This window comes from Equus asinus, chromosome 21 (assembly GCF_041296235.1).
Source record: "Equus asinus isolate D_3611 breed Donkey chromosome 21, EquAss-T2T_v2, whole genome shotgun sequence".
Taxonomy (NCBI): Eukaryota; Metazoa; Chordata; class Mammalia; order Perissodactyla; family Equidae; genus Equus; species Equus asinus.
Window position 1 is genome coordinate 59659649 of NC_091810.1, and position 21673 is coordinate 59681321.

Below are 21673 nucleotides of genomic sequence, written 5' to 3' on the forward strand. Positions count from 1 at the left end.
AAAAAGAAGGCCGAGTTGGGTTTGAGAGAAACTCAGAGAGTTGACAGTACTTGGAGATGTCCAACATGAAGTAGAGTCTGGTTCTGAAGTTTCTTATTTGTATGATTGAATTGGTAGGGAAACAAATTTTGAAAAAGCAAGTTTGGAGAGACATATAATGAATTGTATGAAATGTTTTGAATGTGTAATCAAGGCAAGCAGTTAAAGGTAAAGGCACAGATTTCAGGAGAGACTCTGGGACAAGAGAAAGAAATGAATGTAAAATCATGTCCCCTCCACCCCCTTCGGTAGGTAATCTCCTTTTGCTCCTATCCTCAAAGCTGATGTGGTGGTGGTGGTGGTTGTTTTCAAATAAATCTCAATCTTTATATTACTTTTCAGGCTGAGGCAAGGCTGGCAGCAAAACGGGCTGCCCGGGCAGAAGCAAGAGATATACGCATGAGAGAACTGGAACGACAACAGAAAGAGGTAATGTGGGGGAAGAACCCTAATTTTGTGTTAGTCTCAAAAAAAGTCAGTACTTGGATAGTTTACTTCTGAGGTAAATCTGATTTGCTTTGAAATGCTGGGAATAGTATAACCTGATGTATATATTTTAACAAGCCATTTTATGCCAGCAAATTAAATGCAAGATTTGTTTTAAATAATAGCAGTGAACATATAATAGCTTTTACTATGTACATTGTTATAAGTTATCTTAGTGTTATAAGTGCTTTATTTATATTTGCTAAAGTAGGCTTAGAGACAACAAAATTATTTGCTATAGTCCTAAATGTCATAGAATTTCAGTTATGATATCTACATAGTAAAACACTGTGAAGTCATTCAACCTTACAATTTTTAAGCATATTTAATAATGGAGAAATATATTCATAGAAGAAAATGAAAAAAAAGACAACTGTAAGACTGATAGGACTCCAATTTTGTGTTACAAAAAATAATGTCCATATATAAAGTCAAAAACTACTAGAAAGAAGTGATTACTGTCAATACTTTGATATGTCTATGGTGGAATTGTGACTGGTTTTATTTTCTTGTTATGCTTTTCTGTAGTTCATAAGTTTCAATATGCTTTTATCATCAGAAAGAAAAGCAAAAAAAATTTTTTAAAAAATAGGCGTATAGAAATTGGGCTGGTTTAAAATGAAACAAATACTCTTGTTTACCTTTTCCTTCTGACATTGACCTGTCTCTGAAAATTTCCATAAAAATATTTCTGATGTGGTATTAGTATGAAGGGGAAAAAAACCTCAGGATAGTATTAGACATTTTATTTTCGTGTTGGTGGTGGATCTTCTGCTAATGGGTTAAAAAGAAGAGTATAGATTCCATATTGTCACAGCCCAAAAACAAAACCAAAAACATCTGATATGTTGCTGATTTTTTTAACCTCAGGTATGGTTTGATATATTGAATGCAGTTCTCAGCTTGAGATGAAAATGTTGCAATGCATTTTATTTTATACTCCTAAAATTATAATAAATTATAAGGAGATAATTATTAAATGTAAGTTCTATTTATGGTCTTCTAAATTTCAGAGAACCTTCCATCTCTTTATTATTGAAAATATTTAGCTTAGTAATTTTCTGTTTTGAATCTGTAACTTACTTTGAGTCAGCACTCATTGCTCTTCAGGGCAAATGTGTATGACTAATTTAAGACTTTCTGGAGAATGCAGGATATTGGAAACTGTTCAGTTTATCAAACTTTTGCATTTCTAGCACTCTCATCATTCCTTTGATCGGAAATGGGGACAGATTCAGAAGTGGCTGGTAGGCCAGGATTGCTTGTCCTGCATGTTGTGATCAGTTGCTGAAATAATGCAATCATGAAGTAAAACATTGACTAATAGTTTGCAAAGTAGGAATGTTTGGCATGTTTGAACCTAAAGGTCAGAGAGTATCTCTTCTATCTGTAGTGGACCAAATGTGTACTTGGCCAACCATTTTCTGTTGTAGTCTTTGCCTTCACACTCATCTCGTGAATGCTCCTGACCAAGGATTTAGTAAATGAGTCTGATATCTTTCTGTGGGTTTGTTCCTCTCTCCCTCAAATTTGTCCCTCTCTCGAGACCTCACTCCCTCTCTCCCCTTCTCTCTCTTTCCCCCATCTCCCTTTTGTCCTCACTCCTTCCCTCTCCCCCTCTTTCTTTCTCTCTTTTTAAGAAGGAAGTCAGCAGGGTCTTCATTTAGAGATGACCCAAGTCATTCTTTTGTCTCCTCTGAGAATTACTCTTATTTTTTCAGTTCTCAGTTTTTTTCAAGTCTTCTACCACCACTCCCAAATTTATTAGCTACAAGAGCAAATTGCATACCAGTAGAATATTAATTATTGTGAATCATTCCTAAATTTGAACTTTTTTCAATGTTGAAAAGTTCCCCAACTGTCTTCTGTTGCAAGCGTTCTTAACTTGGTATGTGAATAGGCTTGGCGGATGGGGCATGCAGCCTTAAAATCTGAAGCAAAGTTTTGAATATATGTATATTTTTATGTGAAATGCCCACAGGTATTTTTACATTCTCATTCTCAAAGGAGTCTATGATCCCTAAAGTGTTAAGAACCACTGTCTAATTGCTGCTAAATAAGCAACTTTCGTAAGTAAATCTCTTCTAGGGCAGTATTTTAAGGTACAACCAGAATTAAAATATTTTTGACTATTTTGACCTATAAATTTAAAACTTTGTCATATTCTCGTTGTGATATTGTAGAAAAGAGAGAGAAAAGATGTTTGGTTACTTAAAATTAAGTGACTCTTCATGTATGTGTTTGTTACTTTGGAGTGGAATGTGTCCTTTGTTGTACTAAAGCTAGCCTAATTACTTTTATTTAAAGTGTCTTCTGCATGTAACTGGGTAAATATTACTGATGATGCCTTAAAAATATTTTGTGTTAATAAAAGAAATCACTTTTGCTTGCAAATTTTCTATCTAATATTTCCATAGAAAATTAATTTCTTCTTTTAATTATGTATTATAGTTCTAAAAGTAAATTGTCAAATTTTAATATCTTAGGGAAGACCAAAACATTAAATAAGAAGAAAAGTCTATATTAAAAATCTAATCGTTGTTTCCTATGTTCAAAGACAATGAAGATAAACATATTTTTTATCTCTGTGAAATGTGTGCAGTTCAGGCAGTGTGTGCATTAGATTTTCATGGAATGGGGAGCAATTTGGCTTAGAGGCTTAAAATGCAGATGGCACTAACCCAAGTCTTGAATGATAGCTAGGACAAGAAGAGGAAGTGGGGTTTAGTTTCAGATGAGAAATTATCACTTCTAACCCCTTTGACCCTTGCTTTTACTCCTCTCAAACTGATTTTCCCTCTCACTTCTTATCCTTGTCTCTCTACCGACTTTCTGTTTGTGAGCCTACAGTAGAAGTTGGCATATGATGGTCACAATATAAAATATAAATTATTGATAAATTTATAATAAAATAAATAATGCATATACAAACAATAGAACTGTCAGTTAGTAGAAGGTAGACTCTTCCTATGTAAAAAATTTCTCTTAATTTTAATACTTCTTTGTGTGGGGGTCGGGTATTGGGATGTGGCTAGGGAAAACAAGGGCCTGAGGCTCAGGCATGAAGCCACCTTTGAGTGTGTTCTGAATGCCAACACTGTGCTAGTACTTTTTACGTATGCTTTCATTTCACATTATAAGATAGGTACCACTATGTCCATTTTATAGAAAAGGTAATAAAGGATTGATGAAGTAGACAACTTGCGTAGTCATTGGCAGAGCCAGAATTTGGAAGTATGGGAGAGTGCAACATCTGCTAATAGATTGGAAGATGAAAGAACCAATAAGAAAAGAGCCTAGGTCTTTCTGGGCCTCCAAATAGTCTTAGTTTAACCAATGATTCTAGTTTTTTTGTTTTGTCTTTCGGAGGAAGATTTGCCCTGAGCTAACATCTGTGCCAGTCTTCCTCTGTTTTGTATGTGGGTCACTGCCACAGCATAGCCACTGATGAGTGGTGTAGGTCCACACCCAGGAACTGAACCCGGGCCACCACAGTGGGGTGTGCTGAACTTAACCAGTAGGCCACAGGGCCGCCCTTGATTCTGTTTTTAAACGGGATGTCTTAATCAGTAGCATGTTGGTGACCTGAAAGAGTAAATGCAGTTTCTGAAGTTTCCTAATTTGAAATTGAGGGAATGGCTCTGGCCTTGACTTAGTATTATTTGTTGACAGAGAAGACTGCCAGGTGTATTCACGGGGCTGTGTTTTTTTTTTAAGAAAACCACTTCATCCTCACTTCAAGTGCACTTTTAAAAAAGAGAGTATGTTTCATTTCTGTTAATTTCATTAAATGTATCAAACTATATTTTTCCAGAAAGCCTTGAACAAATTTATATCCCTCTTTTTTTGTGTGAAGAAGGTTGGCCCTGAACTAACATCTGTTGCCAGTCTTCCTCTTTTTGCTTGAGGAAGACTGTCGCTGAGCTAACATCTGTGCCACTCTTCCTCCATTTTGCATATGGGATGCTGCCACAGCGTGGCTTGATGAAAAACGTGTAGGTCTGTGCCCAGGATCTGAACTGGCGAACCCTGGGCTACTGGAAGTGGAGCATGTGAACTTAACCACTACAGCATCGGCCAGCCCCTACATCCATCTTTTAAGGCATTGCCCTGTTTGTTCAGCCTTGGATACTTTATCCTAATAAGGACACCCAGGACAATGAAAATGTATTGTTTTCCTGACTGTGGAAGAGAGGGATACTCTGCCTTGTAATTGGTACCTAAAAACAGTTCTGTTGGCCTCTGGTGCTATTAACTCAAGAAAAACCAATTGGCAATTTAAATACTACTCTAGAAATACCTGGGAAATGAAGCTTTTTGTTCTTCCAGGGAGGAGAAGTCTCTGAGTAAAAACCAGGATGCCTTGCCATTTTCTTCATGTTCTTTCTGTGTAATCAGTGTAGATTTAGCCAACGTAGGACGGTATCTTCATGGTTCAGTGGTCTGCTGAGTGAGAAGATCTGTGATGGTCCCCACTGTATGACTTTGTAGATTCTTACTTCATCTTTTTGTGCTGCAGTTTTCTTTATTGTAAAATGAAGAGATCAGACTAGATGATCTCTAAGGACCCTTCTAGATCTTCAAAATAATTCTAGGGTTGGTGCTAGGGTCTTTTCTTTTACACGAGGGTTTCCTTCTATTTCCCTCATATTTGCTACCATGCAAAAGTATTCAAGGTAGGGGGAGTAATTAAAAACTACCAAATGTCTGCCTTTCTTTATAAGAGTGGTGCTATGTGGCAGACTCTTAGTAAAATATGTGTTTTGAGTCTTTTCTGGTGTAATAAAAATTTGCTTTGTGCTTGTCTTACTGTTTATGTGGTAGCCACTAACCATATGTGGGAATTAGGTTTAGATTTAAATTGATTAAAATTAAAAATATAGTTTCTTGGTTGCACTTCTAGCATTTTAAGCTCACTAGCCACATGTGGCTAGTGACTATCATATTAGACCACACAAACATAGAATATTTCCATTGTCACAGAAAGTTCTGTTGGACAGTGCTGGTTTAAGGTGCAGTTAGTAACTGTGGAATAACCTGTATTCTCTCAGTTCAAATTAACTGGCCTATATGGGGTTTACATTTTATTCTTTAGTCTTCTGAAGTCTTTTGGGGCCATTTTTTCAAATCAGCCTAAAAAGAAAAGCTGTTTAAATATGGAGGTATATGAATATTTAATAAAGTACTTTTATTTAGAATTATTTTAATAATGGGCATAATTGAAAATAAATACGAATTATCTATCTTTGCTGCATCTTTAATGGTAAGCTTTTGAAAATTGCTCTTGTGTGGTAGGTGGAATGGAAAGAACGAATAGAATAAAGGAAAGATTGAGCATTAAACCATGTATGTCACCCTAGTACCCCAAGTAATACTGGGAGGGGGCATGTAGAATTAACCCGCCTGTGTAGTGCAAGGCTCTTTAAACTAACCAAGCAAACTAGCCTAAAACTGGTTACCACTTAATAAACTGTACTTACCCTGCTAGGCTAATGCGCATGTCCCAAAACTTCTGTGGTATATCACCTGATAGTCAAAGAAAGGGAAGAAATTTGCTTGGCTCCTTGCAGATTACATGTGTCTATTACATAACAAAAATTAAATCAGTGACAAATTCCTAAAGATCAGAACAAGCTTTAGATATTAAATCATACTGGTGCTTATAAACAGACTTCTGAACAGATCTGATGAAATGCATCAACGTATACAGCAGATGACAAGCAGGAGTTCTTTGGAATTATACTCAAAGATCACGACCAAAATAAAGCATTAAATTGTAGTGTTTCAGATGAATTACTGTTTCTTTATTTGAAATGAATGGTCAGGCATAGCCACATCTGTTTGTTCCACCTACATAATGATCATGCTGTGCTGCCTTGGAGTGATGAAGTATTGACTCATTTTGATAAAGACAGTGTTGATTAGCTGTGAACTCATTTGGACAGTTGTATGTAGATTCTTAGTCAGTGCAAATTACTTTAACACTTTGAACTTGGAAATTCTGAAAGATCAGAAGTTCCTTACTGTTTCAGTTGATTAGATTCTAGGGACTAGTTGTTTGATTTGCCGTGACTCCAGGTTTAATGCTCCCATGCTAATTATGAATGTGGAAAAGTTTAGAATTGCGTTTAGTTTAGTCACTTGTTAGGCTGTGGTCAGTTTTTGGAATAGTCTTCATAAGGCATAACTCTTGAGATAACTTTAACAACGCTAAAATATTTATCCAATTTCTTCTAATTATAAGTAGTTTTTCATATTAGCAAACACACCATCAGGGGCTATTTCATTTAGTTGTTTCTTTTTTTTTCCAGTTAGAGCGGTAAAAGAAAAAAAGGAAAACTCTTTGCAGTGAGCACAAAATTATAACCTAAATCTTTTTAAAGCAATACACTGTCTCCTTGAACTACATCTGTAATAAAGTCTTCCTGCCTTGCATAAACTAACATTCACAATGAAAAAAAATAGATGAAAGTCTATTTTTAATGCTGAACTCAATTTCTGTTTGTTAAGTATACTTGCTTATTTTTATTTTGGTATATTGAACTTTCTTGGTCATATATAGATTACATTCTACAAGTGGTCAGACATACCTACACTTGTTAAAACAAAAACATTGCCAAGATTATTTCTGCTTTCTTTCAACTGAAGCATGTGGCTACCCCAAATTCAGCTTTTGAAACTGAGTTGTCCACACCCACCTGCTATAAGGAAGATGCTGCTGGGTTAACTGACTGATCTTTGCTCAGTTGTTCTGATAGGCGGCCCTCTGTTCAGTGATTAACTCTCCATGTACTTTCTCCTTTCCCAGGAAGATTCGGAAAGGGCCAGGTATTCCCACCGGTCCAGTCATCATCGTCCTTATCTGGTTTGTAATAACCTATAAACTTGCCCCTGATACTTTTCCTCATTAACTTAATGTAGTCACTCATAAGCTTTTACTATATTTGTTTTTATTTTTATCAGGGAGTTGAGGATGCATTGTCTGTTCGAAGTCTTGGCAGTCACAGGGTTGGTATTTTAAGTTGTTTATACCATGATATCAAAGCTTGCATGCGTGATCTTTCTGCAGCATTGTTGCCTAAACAGTCTGACAATGTTCATACTCCTTTGCCTTTTTTAAAAAATAGAAAACATTGGCAAAGTCCTTTCAGTGGAAATGATGCTTTCTCTCAAATTATTGGTATGAGTAAATCAGTTCTAAAATCTTGACTGTTTTCATCTATCAACATATGTATTTACTCTTTTACTATAAAAGGACTTTTATTTTGGAAATATCACAGAATAATAAGATTGATTTTATAGAATAACATCTACATGGTTCTAATTTTCAGATTTTTCCTATTTTCATATTTTTGAAAATGACAATTTATTAAATGAGAAATAGCTTTGGGGCTTGGATGACTAATTATAACTTTATTATATGGAATAATTGAACTACTGACTTGAAAAATTCTTTGCTTGTCATGTTTATGTAAATTGTCCTGCTTCAACATTTTGATTAACATTTTGTAGTATGTCAGGTTTTTTAGCATACATTATTATAAGTCAAGGTAAATGAGAAGTCGCTTGTGAAAGCCTTGCATATTGTGCCCAGACACTGATCTTTCTTAAAGAATTGTGCTTTAAACTTTAAAGGAGTGCTTTTAATTTGCACATTGACAATATTGTGTATGGTATATAATTACATCTAGATTTTTCATAAGTAAAATGATCTTTCATGTTAAGGTCGAGATTTGTTAGTTTTCCCCAAGTCTAAGTTTCTTCCCATCTTGTATAATATATAAAAAGGCACTCTATTAAACTGAGTCTGCTCTGGTATACTAGTTATTGATGTATCTGTACTCTTAAATAGTCCTTTACTCTGGTTATATTTCTTAATGGTGAATGTAATCTACTGTCTTTTTAGAGTAAGTCAGTAAACTGGTTTTTTTTTTTTTAAAGATTTTATTTTTTCCTTTTTCTCCCCAAAGCCCCCCGGTACATAGTTGTATATTCTTAGTTGTGGGTCCTTCTAGTTGTGGCATGTGGGACGCCGCCTCAGCGTGGCCTGACGAGCAGTGCCATGTCCACGCCCAGGATTCGAACTGACGAAACACGGGCCGCCTGCAGCAGAGCACGCGAACTTAACCACTCGGCCACGGGGCTGGCCCCTCAGTAAACTGGTTTTTGAATCAGAAATCTTTTGGTTAATTACAAAAGTTTAGATTTGTAAGGATGTTAACAGGCCTTTACAGAAATCTAATCAGCAGTTTGAGAATAATTTTACAGGAGGAAAACTTTAAGATAATTCGTCATGTTTCTCCCTGGAGATATTTTATTTTATCCTCTTTAAATATTTTGAAAAAAATCATACAGGGAGTTGGTTAACAAAAAGCTTAAAATAAGTTGAGTGTCAAGGGCTTTGAAAATAATCCTTTCTCCTCCCTTTTAAAAAATGTATGGCTTTTTCCTTTGCTTTTCATTATAATGCTCATAGTGTGAAGTTTCAGACAGTTATTATCAAACTGGTTATTTGTAAATTTGTGTGTGGCCTCAGGGAAACTTGATCATATATTAGTTTAACCTAACGGTAAAACTATCCAAATTCAACCTAATTTAGGAGCCTTTGAAACAAATCTGCAAACAAACAAAAAAGAAAACAGCAATTAAACTAATAAGGAATTGTTTACCCAGAGTGTCTATAAAGTAATGAGGTTGATTTTTTAATGAAAATTATATCATTAAATAAATTTAAGATATAACTAGAACTCTCATTGTATGTTATTTCATTATGGTAATTAGAAGGTCTGTTACTATGGGGAAAATGATAAAGCTGCCAGTATTTAAAAAAATCAGCGCGTGAACGTAAAGATTAATTACAATGTTACACTCTAGAGGAGACTCTAGTTAGTACTTTCTTGTGTGTGAGTGTGCATCCAGCACATTTTAAATATTTACACTTTCCTCGAAATAAGTCTGAAAGGTCACCAATAACATTGTGTAAAAGAAATATAATTGAGATAAGTTTTTCTGTTTTCTCTCAACTAGATAATATTGGGAGTTCTAAGTTTTCTTCAGATTTGCTTTTAAAATAACGTTACCATCTACATTAAGCTGAATGTATAGACAGCTTTTCTTCTCGTAAAGATAAATGTGATGACCTAAAACACTGACCTAAATTTTATTGAGGTTTTCTGTGTAATTTGGTGGTTTTCGTTTTTCTCTGCCAGTTACTTTTTAGCACTTATGAGCCATGAATTAAAAAGTCTAACACTTTTGGATCTTGTATGTGATGTGTGAACATTAGTAGTACCTGGATGTGAGGCAGATGTATTTGTGATTTTGTGCCACATTCTTAGGAGTTTGATCTTTCCTTTTGTCTAGTTGACTTTTTTAGGTGCTAACTTCTTGAACGTGGCCTGCCAGAAGCTATTTGGGCTGGAAACTGTGTCAGTGCTCTAGACATTCTGTATAAAAATAAAAAGAGCAAAGATAGTTCAAGACTGTGAGTGGTAGGTTTAAGGGAAGGAGGATTAAATCAAAGCCCTTAATTTAGAATTGAAATAATCTCTTTCTTGAAAACAATCTAACTTACAAAAACATCTTACAAATGCTTGGTCACTACTTTGTATACTGAAATACAAGAAGACCATAAGATAGAGATCCAAAGTTAGAAAATGAGGTGATCTTGAATCATAGTAGCGATACATTGCTATTTCTCACTGGTGGAGATTTTTACTTTTGTATGTATTAGTTCTTGTTTATATATCAATGGCCTTAGTATAATTTTAATGAACTTAATTTTAATATACTTGCTATTTGTGATTTGTCTTTTACTACTACTGTTTAATTCTGTTGAAGAACTCATTGAAGGACATAACTGGGACAGACTGGAGCAGAGCCAGTACACCCAAAAGGAGAGACATCATGGTGGGTAGTCCAGAAAAGTCTGCAGTGTTAGTATTATGATTCACTGTTGACTGTCAGAGTTCTGGCGGCTTGAGTAATAGGTACATTCTGATAGAAATTGACATTTGCTAAACTTTTGTTTCTACAACCTGTTTGCTGTACTTTGTTTTAATATTATTTCCAAATGAAAACTTTCAGCAAGTTTCTCTGAGAGTTAAAAAAATTTTTTCTTGGTAGATTGTAATAGCAAATTTGGAAATGTTTTGCCTAGAACCCTTCATATTTTCTGCTCTCCCTCCTTTGGGGAATTATTTGTGGGGTTTTTTTGAGTGAGGAAGATTGGCCCTGAGCTAACATCCATTGCCAGTCTTCCTCTTTTTATTTTTCTTTTTTCTTGAAGAAGATTAGCCCTGAGCTAACATCTGTGCCAGTCTTCCTCTACTTTGTATGTGGGATGCCTCCATAGCATGGCTGATGAGTGGAGTAGGTCCACGCCTGGGCTCTAAACTCACGAACCAGGGCCACCAAAGTGGAGTGCACATAACTTTAACAACTCAGCTATGGGACCAGCCCCTGAATTATTTGTTTTGGTCCTGAAGGGAGGGCCTTTATTCTGTTTGCACTATTATTTTAATGTTTTATTAGGACTAGACTATGTACTTTGGTCTTCTGGTGTATTTTAAGCTTTTTAAAATTATAACCTCTACAACAAAAAATACATTTTACCCTGTGATCCAGTAGATCCATGCAGATATGTGCCTTTGCATTTGTGTGTTATATGAATATATAAAATATATTATTGAAACAAAAGTTTCACAAAATAATATTTACTCTTACTATGCATGATACACGCTCATATTTTCTCTTCTATTTCATTTTTTTTAAATGTTGGTTAAACCCGTAAGCTGATTTGGTAAACTATTAATGAGTTGTAGTCTGCACTTAGGAAAATATTACTTTAAATCAGGATTTTAAATGGTGATCCCTAAAGTCCTAAGTGGGTATAAGAGTTGCAAAAGAAAGAAAAAGCTTTTCCCTAACTACCAGAGGATTGCTTTTACTTCTTTTAGACATTGCTCTTCTGGGGAAGATAGCTTAAAAAATATAAGCTAGAATGCTTAAAAACCAGAATTAGGAAACCACAAATCTTAGTAGTTACAATTTAGTTCGGTTTCTTGGATTTGAAATGTGATGATGCACGTATTATCTTATTTTCTTGAAAACCTGCATAGATTGTGGTTTTCTGGTCTTATGAATTTTACGTATTTGATTCACATTTAATACCACACTTGTATGTATACTGTGCAATCCACACTTTGTTCTGACCAACTTTCTGGTTTTGTTCAGCATTTTTAATAGAAAAAGTTCTTGAGAAAGGAAGTTGTTTAGGAGTCTGTCCATGAGCAGATCCGAGGGAACTGCGCCCCTTTGGCTGCTGCATTTGTTTTTTGTAAGCTTGATTCTATTAGTTATGTGCTCTTGCCTCATTGCCTGTCCATGCCTTGCTTTTGCCATGTTTTAAACGATGGGAAATGATGGTAACAGACACAATAATAAAAAGTAAAAAATCTTTTGACTTCAGAATGTTTAATTCCTGCATTTATAGGCTGCCTGAGGGTCTTTTGTGCCAGAGGGTACTGAGATTGAGTCCTCTCACTGTTACTGATTATGAATTCTGTATTTGAAAGAGAGCATACAGTTTTACATACAGTTTAGCGGTAACTTACGTGAGGAAAGAGTTGGGGGTAGAATATTCTTTGATTCAAATGTCATAGCCTGTGCGTTTAATAATTTTGGACTTTTAAAATAGTGCTGGATTTTTAATAACTTTGCAACTGTTACTTTTTTCCTCTTTATATTTCTGATTTTGGAAATACAACCAACTTTCACCTTTTTCTGAAATCCAGTATGATGCTCTCAAGGATAGATCATCAAGACTTTCATCATTAGTATGTAGTGCATGACTTTGTGTTAAATGTAGAGTTTCACTTTATAAACACATGGTGATGCTAATCATAGATTATGACTAACTTTCACAGATTTGTTATGATGTTTTGGGGAAAACATATGACTAACAAAGCAAAAACTTGTTTTGCAATTGTAACAATTTAACGGTTGAGTAATTTTTTCTTTTAGAATTTCAGGATCAGATAAAAATTATTTACTTCCCTATTCAGGACTAAGATTGATAGTAATATCTTTTCTTGAAACGATGAGCCACCCAGCTGACACGTACTCATTGCCCTAGGAGACTTGTTTCCAGAAGTGTCTTGGTACACTGATCTATTGCAGCACAGGACCAACTGTGTTTCGTGTTATGTGTCACAAGCTAGGTGTGAAGTTACTAAACAGAAAGCATTCAGCAGTGAAAGATGACACCTGAAACATCAGTTATGTGCACTCATTTTTGCTTGATTTGGTTTGTTTTTATGGCATGTCATTTTAGCCAAGAAAGTTAACTTATAGCATGTTTTTCTTGGGTTCATATTATGTGAATAGATTCCCTGAGTTTCTAGATTATATAGACATCTCTTAAAATGTTCAGGGTAATGTATCAAAGGAAAGAATGCGTATTCAAAAAAATAAAAATGAGTTGATAATTATTGATTCAGGAGCTAACTGTGCATATGTCTGTGGATTTGCCTAAAGCAGACTGTCGATAGGTAGGACACTTCCGGCTGCACCTCCTCATTTCAGCTGAGCAGGATATACCTAGGTTGGATTTGTTATCTACCAATAGACCTGCTTAGTAGTATTTTTGTCCTTCATCCCCTCATATATACTTGGCTCTGTACTTCTAGAAGTTATGTATTGAGACAGTGCTGTCTTCAGAGGACTCGCATGTAAGGTTATTGTCTAGTAATGCTGCTATGTGGGTCATTCCATGCCATCTTGATTCTTTTCCTCCTGGGCTGCACATGCTGTGGGACCACTAACTTGGATTAATGGTGCTGCCTGGGTCAGTGCAATGTCTTGTTCTTTGTTATCTCAAACTTGTTTTGGATGATCCAAAGGATTGCTTTTTTGCCTTTAGGTAAGGAAGACTATAGAAGGAGGTGGACTCTCTTGTCACCCATACCGTTATAAAGAAGATAGGGACTCAAATGAGGTGTGGGGTGAAGGTCCCTACAAATGTCCTCCCTGGCTCTGAGTAATTAAGTTTTCTTTAGCTGGCTAGACACTGAACTGGATGGCACAGAGGGGTAGGGGAGGGAAATGCAGATTTGCAGATAGGCCATATGTTTTAGCCAGTCAAGTGCAGTGAGCCATTTACTAACAGATAGGAAGTAGATTGCATGTGGACTGCTCTATCTCATATGAAACTGTGTATAATTTTAAGATGAATTTTAGTAAATTATTTTTAAAACTTCTTTATATGATCCTTAAAGTTAACTTTAAATATTTACTTGCAGAATCATTCTTCTAGTCACTCTTACAGAATGAAGAAGAGATCTTCTGGTTCTCATAAAGACCCGCTGGTTAGTTCTTTTGTGTCTTGTATCACAGTATTTTGTGCTGCTGTAAAATTTACTGATTACTTTTAGGGAACTTAAGTATTATGACTGCTTTGGTGTGCTCCAAGGCATTATTGAAACTTCATAATATACTGAAACATGATTTATCAGAATCTTATTTAAAAATAATTTTATTTTGTTTTCATTTATAAGATTTAATATCAAGTTAATATATGCTAAGCCCAGAGGCTAGAGTTTGTAAGGTGTCACAAGAAGTTCATTAACAACGTATTTTCATTTATGAACTGTCCTTTGAAATATAGCTCAAGATTAGGTTTAGTGAGATTCTTATCCTTATTTTAGAAATTTGAATTGATTTAGTTGTGGTATTACAGGTAATACCAAACTCACAAATAAGTTTTATTCTGAAAGTTTGTCAGTAGGTCAAATTTTGGGAACTTGGAATCAATTTTCTGGTAGAAACAATAAAGTATGTGGTGGCAGAGTTCTTCTCCTGTCTGGCAGACAACTCTTTAATCTATAATGTAATTAAACTTTGGAACTAATAGTATTCTCCATTCCAGCCACCTTGGTAAGCAACATTTCTGCGGGGCAAAAAAAATGTGTCCAGAGTGCCCATTTGAGGTGCTAAGAACACCTCTTTCCTGTTAGCCTGCCACAGTACTGGCAGAGGAAGTTCAGTCCCAGGCTCCCTGCTAACTCAGGGTTCCCGTGGGAGGGGCTCTGACCATTGGTGGGCTAGAAGGAGGGTCAAGAGGCTTTGGCTGGTAGAAAGGAGGAGGGAGGAAAGAATGTAATGGAGAGGACATTAGTGAGACGCCCTGGAGGGTAGAGTATTGGGAGCTCTGGGGAGACATGACTCATGGCACCTCATTGAGGGTGTGGTGCAGGAAGGCAGGGCCAGGAGGAACAGGGGTGGGTAGGAATAGGGGTGTCCCCAATTGCAGTGTCAGCAGTGGAGGAAGAGTCTTTCAGTCAGGGATTGCCTAAATTTGCTTAACCTTGAGTGACGACGATGGCTGGAGAAGTTAGAAAGGGAATTTCGTAGATGATTTTCTCCCCCTCAAGTAACTGCAATATATAAAATTATTGTTTCCTTTGTGCGTTTTGTTGAAAATGAACCTGCCATAGATGTTTTAGACCGAACTATATTTAGTGCGTGCTTGCTCCCTCTCTTTGGTAATTTAATTTGATCAGTTTATTTTGACAAATAATGGAACTAGGAGAAGTTTGGGGAAAAAAAATCACTGTTTAATAATTTCTGTGGCATTGCCAAATGGATTATAAAAGTGGTAGTTATTCAGTTGTCCTGGATTTTTCAAGGACATTCCTAAGTGTGACATGAGAATAAATCACTTATTATTTCCATTCCATTTTGACTGAGGGTTTATACACTTGTTTTTAAAGTAAAAAAATTAGTAATGACTTTGTTTGAAAACAATTAACCTTTAATATTTGTCTCTTTTGAGAGACTTGAAATAATTACTTTGACTTAACATAATGCTTTAAAGTCATTGTTTTGGAGGAGAAGGGGTTTGGCAATATCAGATTTTGCCTTTGTGTATTCTTAGGTTAATAACATTTAACCTAAGAAAAATGTGTTTAATTTGCTTTTTGCAGAGTGGCCTCTACTTTGACCAGAGAAACTATAGCAGTCTCAGACATAGCAAACCCACCTCTGCCTACTATACTCGGGTTTGTCTGAAGTTTTTTGGTTTCATGTGTTTTATCCAACTTTAACACATTTCTAATCCCCTGTTTTGCATTTTGACTAGTTAGGACTAATCTGTGAATGGCTCTGTATATACTAGCTTGTGTAACTGAATTCATATAGTCTTTGAGTGTATCTTTATACAGTGGCAACTATTGAATCACCATGTTTGTAAATGAGTACCATTTTTTCATGAAAAATATTTAACATGCAAACAAGTTTAAAGAATTGAATTGTAACCACCCATGTACCTGCCACTTAGATTCTACAATTAACATTTTACTATATTTCCTTTTATCATATAATTATCTATTTCTCCCTCCATCCATCAGTCTGTCGTTTTTGGGGGGGATGCATTTCAGAATAAGTTGTAGGCATCAGTGCACATCACAGTGGATGCTCTTTTAATAAAAGCTTGCATGTGAAAATCTAAACTATAAATGGGATGAGAAGAATGTAATTTTTGTTTAATGTTAGAACCTCTTGTTTTTTCAAGGCATTTGGCACATCATACTTTTAAAACATTAAATATATGGCACGCTGTGCTTTTAAAATAATTCAGTTGTCAAAATGTGCATACACAACTGAGAAACTCTTATTTTCCATGTGTGATTGAGCTTGGTGAAAAAGAACTGAAAATTATGTCTTCAGATGACATCAGGAAAAGATCTAATTCCTTTTTAAAAAATGCTGTGCTTTGTTAGTGCATAGATTCGTTGTGACTACTACAGTTTATCTGATTAAACTAGGGTACTTTGTCCCTGACTTGTTTTGAAATACAGGTTTTCTAATCTGTTTGAAGAAGAGTGTTTATAGCTCTGAGAGCTCATTTATCTGGTTCCCCAATAATCAATCTAAGCCCATTAGGAGTCTGTCCTGAAATCACTGAAAATATCACAGGATGACTGGGACTTGGCCACTGTTTGCCACGTTCCCTGTGCTGTGGCCTCTTCACCTGAGTGTTTTCTTAGGTTGCCATCCTATCTCCTAACGTTAGTGTTCAAAGACCACTAGGACTTAATGAGGTTTATAGAAAACTCTTCCAAGTATTTTTCTTTCTTATCCCTTAAAATTGATATTCAAGAAGATTTCCAATGATTAAGTTTTTCTCTCTTTATGTTAACTCCCTAACCACTCAGGAATTGCTAATGAAATTGAGTATAAAATAAACATGTCTTCTGCTCTTAGGATGATAAGACCAATTCTTTTCTTTTTTGCTTAATTCTTTTGTTTTCATTTCTTCGCAGTCTTCTTCCCTGTACAGTGACTCTCTGGCGACATCTAAGAGTCACAGGGTTAGTACTTTGTGAGGAGTATGTTGCCTTTAGAGCTACCAGTTGCTTTTCTTTGGGTTAAATCATGTGCTTTTTTCATAGGCCTCCCCTATTGCAAATTCTGGTCTGCTGAGAAGTGCCAGTCTGGTTTGTATTTTCCTCTTCCAATGTGTGTACTCCTGGTGGGGCCACTATCATGGTGCTGACTTTGGCTTGACAACTTGCCTCCAGAATAGTCAAGGACACATGGCTTTAATGCTACGTTTACTGCAGAATGTGCTGCCTGTGCTTAAAATACAAAACTTTAGGGTAGTAAAAATAAGCATATTATCTTTAGAGTAGTAGATACTACTGGCTGTTGGTAGGCCCTTGCTTAGAATTGGTTTCCTATAGAGAAGATAGATTTGCATGGGTCCCACTACACTTGCATACTTTTGTGAGATGGCTGCCCATGCACGAGATGTCATATTTTTCTTTGAGACAGCTGTGGCCTTGGCCATATTAATACTAGGCTCTAATAAAGCAAGCTAACTAGAAAGCAAAAACGATAGCTCTATGTAATGTGCAAGTTGTGAGTTGGTTGCTTTCAAGCTGTTTGTTATGTTGTGGGCTGTTCTAGTGGACTGGGAACCTGAGGCTTTGTAATTTAATTTTATTGTGAGTGTGGGCAAAATGCTTTCTGTATCTCACTTTTCTGTTCTGTTCCATTTCCTCTTTTGAGAGAATAAATTAATAAATGTTGGTTCTTCTAGTTTTATAACATGATGATGAAAGGAGACACTGTAACCAATACTGCTTTTTTAATGAATGTGAGCTTGCAGTTTCAAGGAGATTGATGTAGCAATTTATGCATATAAATGAATGTTACCACCTTCAGAGTCTTCACCTTGAAAGGCTGTACACTTATACCATTCTTCAAAACATTTTGGGAACTGAGTCTGCAAAGAAGTTATGACATTGTCAGAATAACTTTGATGCTGAATAGGTAAATGATATTTCCTTTGTTCTTTAGGTATCACTTTATGATGGTGGATTATATAACCCTTATGGTTCTCGAACTGTAAGTGTAACCAGGGGGAGGTGGTGTGGATGGTAATGTGTAGGTGGGCACAGTTTACTTAAAAAGTCATTTAATCTGATCTGTCATTACTCTACAATCAGCTGGCCACTTCTGACTCTCACCCAAACTGTGAGAAAGTGCCTGTTGGAAATCATGGCTTGAAGTATGAAGGGAGTATAAATAAGAAACTTCTTTTCTTGCTCGTTAGTTCCTCAGGAAGAGGATAAGAGTAGTGCTTCTCAGGGCATACCCTTCCTCTCCTCTTCCTCCTGCCATGGGCTGGTGGATCTTGAGGGTGGGAGTTCCAGACCAGTGAGTAACAGATACCTTCACCCTGGGAGTCAGGGGTGAGTTAGGTCCAGGGTCACTAATATATACCCAACAGGAAAAGGAGCTGATTATTATTGTAAAGCCTTTCTTCTTGGAAACTTTATAGCCGTCTGAATACAGTTATTACTCATCAAGAACAAGTTCAGCCCGAAGCAGTCCTGTGGTGAGCAGTCATCTCTTTGCATGCTTTATGGAAACTTTTGGTTGTTTCATTAACCTGTACTCACAGTTTAGAATATTGAGGATGTGGTGTGCGTCACTCTCTTGTGCATGGATTATCGTTTTGCTTCGGTACACAAACTCAAGTACTAATTTTTCCTAATTGGTGGTTTCTATATGAATGTGACTTAGCACATAATTTCTTAAATGAGTCTGGAACCAATGCTATTAAAATTTTTAAAAAATTTATATTTAATTGTCATTTGTGTGGAACTTCTTGTCTTTTCATCAGTGATAATTCAGTATATGAGTTGGCTACCCTGTGTTTTTCCTTTCCATCTCCGCTTCCTACATCGAGCTGTTTCACTTGTTTGCCAATGCTTCAATCAGTGGAGTGGAAGCAGAAGAAATAAAACAAGTCAACTTTAAAAAATTGTTACATGAAAGAGAAAACTGGGACAATTCTAGTCACCTAATCTTTCTGGAGTCTTAATTTTTTTTTTAATTTATAAAAGTAGTATTAGCTCAAGGAAGGTCCAAAGTAGAAGTCCTCTGACCCTTTCTTCCTATTTCCATTCCCCAAATGCAACCTCTGTACTTGTATATCCTTTCAGAGATATTTTACACATATATGAGTGTCTTTTATTTGAACAGTATATATATGGACTCATATACATACTGCTCAACTTTTTTCTTTACTTAAAGTATCTTTTTCTATCAGTACATGAAGATTTATTTCATTTTTTTCTGAACATTTAGAAGATTTTTAAAAAGTAAACTGTGTCCCTTCCTTTTTTCCACTGAATGCCTCTTAGAGATAGTTTTACACCAGCACATTTCTTGCTAATGGCAATATATTATTCCATTAGTGCATAGGCTGTGCATTTTAAAAATCACTCATCTATTGATAGACATTTAGATTGTCAGATTTTTGCTCCTACAGACACTTGTACAATGAACAGACTTATACAAGTATATTTTTGTATACTTATATGAAGAGATCTGCAAGGTAAATTGCTAATCATAAAATGATGGGGGTCAAAGAGTACATGTGTTTAAATTATGATGTATGTTGCTGTATTTATTGCCCACCGAAAAGACTATGCTAATTTACATTTCCAATAGGAAATGATGACTTAGGAACTACCTTGTTATTCTTGACAATGCCAAAATTGGCGAAATTATTAAAGCAGTTTCTTAATGGTCAGCACAGGTTACTTTGTGGAGTGGAGTATGTGAGCTATATGGGCTTTCTTTTACATATATGTTTGGCTCAATTTTCTTGCCATTTCCAAGTGGCACTTCTCAGGAATTTCACTCCTATAGTTAACAAAAATTTACACAAAGATCTTTAAGGAGGTAAATGCTTTTTCACATAAGGAGGAAGTTTACTTTTGTCCCACCTGGTAATAAAACTCCACTTGGCAGTTCTTGGGCCTGGGAGCATTTTTAATGTCCCAAGTGTGATGGCCCCTCGCAAACAAAATTAGTATAATATATTTTCAGTCAAGTGTAGAACCTTGTCCTTGTGTGCTGGCTAGATGCTATTTCATTTGCAAGTTGGGTTCAGAGTTACTATCTTAGTGATATCAGAATGGTTCTTTAGTGATGTCAGAATGGAGATAACGGACACATACTGAAGATGATTCTTCACCTGCTGGTGAAACAGGAAGAAAACTGTAGGGTGTTGTTAGAATATCTCCACTAGTTGCATAGGAATTAATAGAGGAAAAAAAGAATCATCATTTCAGTGTTCTCGCTGGTAGGAAATTCTATCTTTGACTTATATTATTTCACTTTAAAATATTCTTTTGTATTCTCTCCCAAACTAAAACATTAAGTATATTTATTGACACCTAATGAGATCCCAAGGATCCTAGAGATTTAGAAAGCATGAAATCCCTAGCTGGTTTTGGCTAGTTTACCATGCTGACTCCCCCCCCCCCATCTTTAATTTAACTTAAATAAAAGATAAAGTACTATTTTATTCTTGGTGCTTTTTGGAAATATCTTTTGATTTTTTTTGTGTATGTGTGAGGAAGAGTCACCCTGAGCCAACATCTGTCACCGATCCATCAATCCTCCTCTCTTATTTGCTTGAGGAAGATTAGCCCCAAGCCAACATCAGTGCCAATCTTCCTCTACTTTGTCTATGGGTTGCCTCCACAGCATGGCTGACGAGTGGAGCAGGTCCACACCCGGGATCTGAACCTACGAACCTGGGCCGCCAAAGTGGAGTGCTTGGAACTTTAACCACTTGGCCACAAGGCCAGCCCCTCTTTTGATTTTTAATGATAGTTCATTATACCTTGGAACAATTTTTCTGTTTAATGGTGCACAATAGATGGTGCCAGTTATGCTCATATAGAGTAATTGCATGCTTCTCAACACCTTGCATAATGTGCTTACGATCAGGTAACACCTATAGTGAAATTACATTTTTTTCATTATTTGCTTTTAATATCTATAGTTTACCGACGATGACAGTGCAAGCATTGCGTCTTCTGGTCGTGCCAGTCGTGGGCGAAGGGAGAGTGTGGTGAGCGTGGTTTGCATGCAAACACATACAATAACTTTTGAAATTTCAACAATGTGTGATCACATGAAATCTATTGGAAAGTGAAATTTGCATTTGATAAAATGAGCATTTTCCTCAAATTTAGTTGTCCTGAATAATTTGCCTTCAAAAATGCGTTCCTGAGAATACATATTCTTTGTGGGCTATGTAAGCTTTCATTAATAACTTGCCTCTTCATATCTCTTATGTGCTAGTCTTTGTGTATTTGAAAGATGTTCAGTTTTTATTCTTTGTTGCTGTTTTATGCACATACATTTATGTGTGCAGTTCACTAAAAACAAAAAGTTTCTCAAGCAAAATGAATGCTTCCACATCGTGTAAAACTTGTAACTGTGGATTACAAATCATGTAGCCATCAAGTTTGCTTTCTTCAATGTGTATTTAATTTTAACCATTGTTTACACATCTTTTAAGACTTGTGACCTTTCTAAGAGTTGCTCATGGCAAAATTTAAAAATTCTTGTCTTAGAATTTAACCAGGGTGATAACTGTAGAGGCAGCAAATAGCTATGTCAGAATACCAATTATGTAATTTCAGGTTACTCTTTTGATGAAGCTGAAAGTTTTACAGAGAGCTGATGACATTTTTGCTATGTTTAAGAATTGATTGATTTGAAAATTACATTGGTGAGGATGGTGTTTCAGCTTAGAGCTAGAATAAAGAGCCCAAAA

The 21673-nt window shown here is 35.9% G+C and overlaps 1 protein-coding gene across 33 annotated transcripts in view; it reads left to right on the forward strand.

Annotated features, from left to right (window-relative positions):
• The window catches only part of LRRFIP2 (LRR binding FLII interacting protein 2), a 109370-nt gene that overhangs the window by 41368 nt on the left and 46329 nt on the right, over positions 1-21673 (forward strand). For 12 of the 33 annotated variants that reach the window (XM_044754222.2, XM_044754225.2, XM_014845796.3 and 9 more), the window contains one exon: positions 382-468. In XM_044754222.2, the coding sequence (XP_044610157.1) occupies positions 382-468 (87 nt within the window). Of the gene's footprint in view, positions 1-381; positions 469-1721; positions 1773-7333; positions 7391-7488; positions 7534-10365; positions 10435-12320; positions 12363-13826; positions 13893-15509; positions 15585-16847; positions 16896-16976; positions 17022-17886; positions 17935-18370; positions 18428-20893; positions 20963-21673 lie in introns of all 33 variants that reach the window. The other 21 variants (XM_014845786.3, XM_070493869.1, XM_014845784.3 and 18 more) reach the window with 6 other exon arrangements.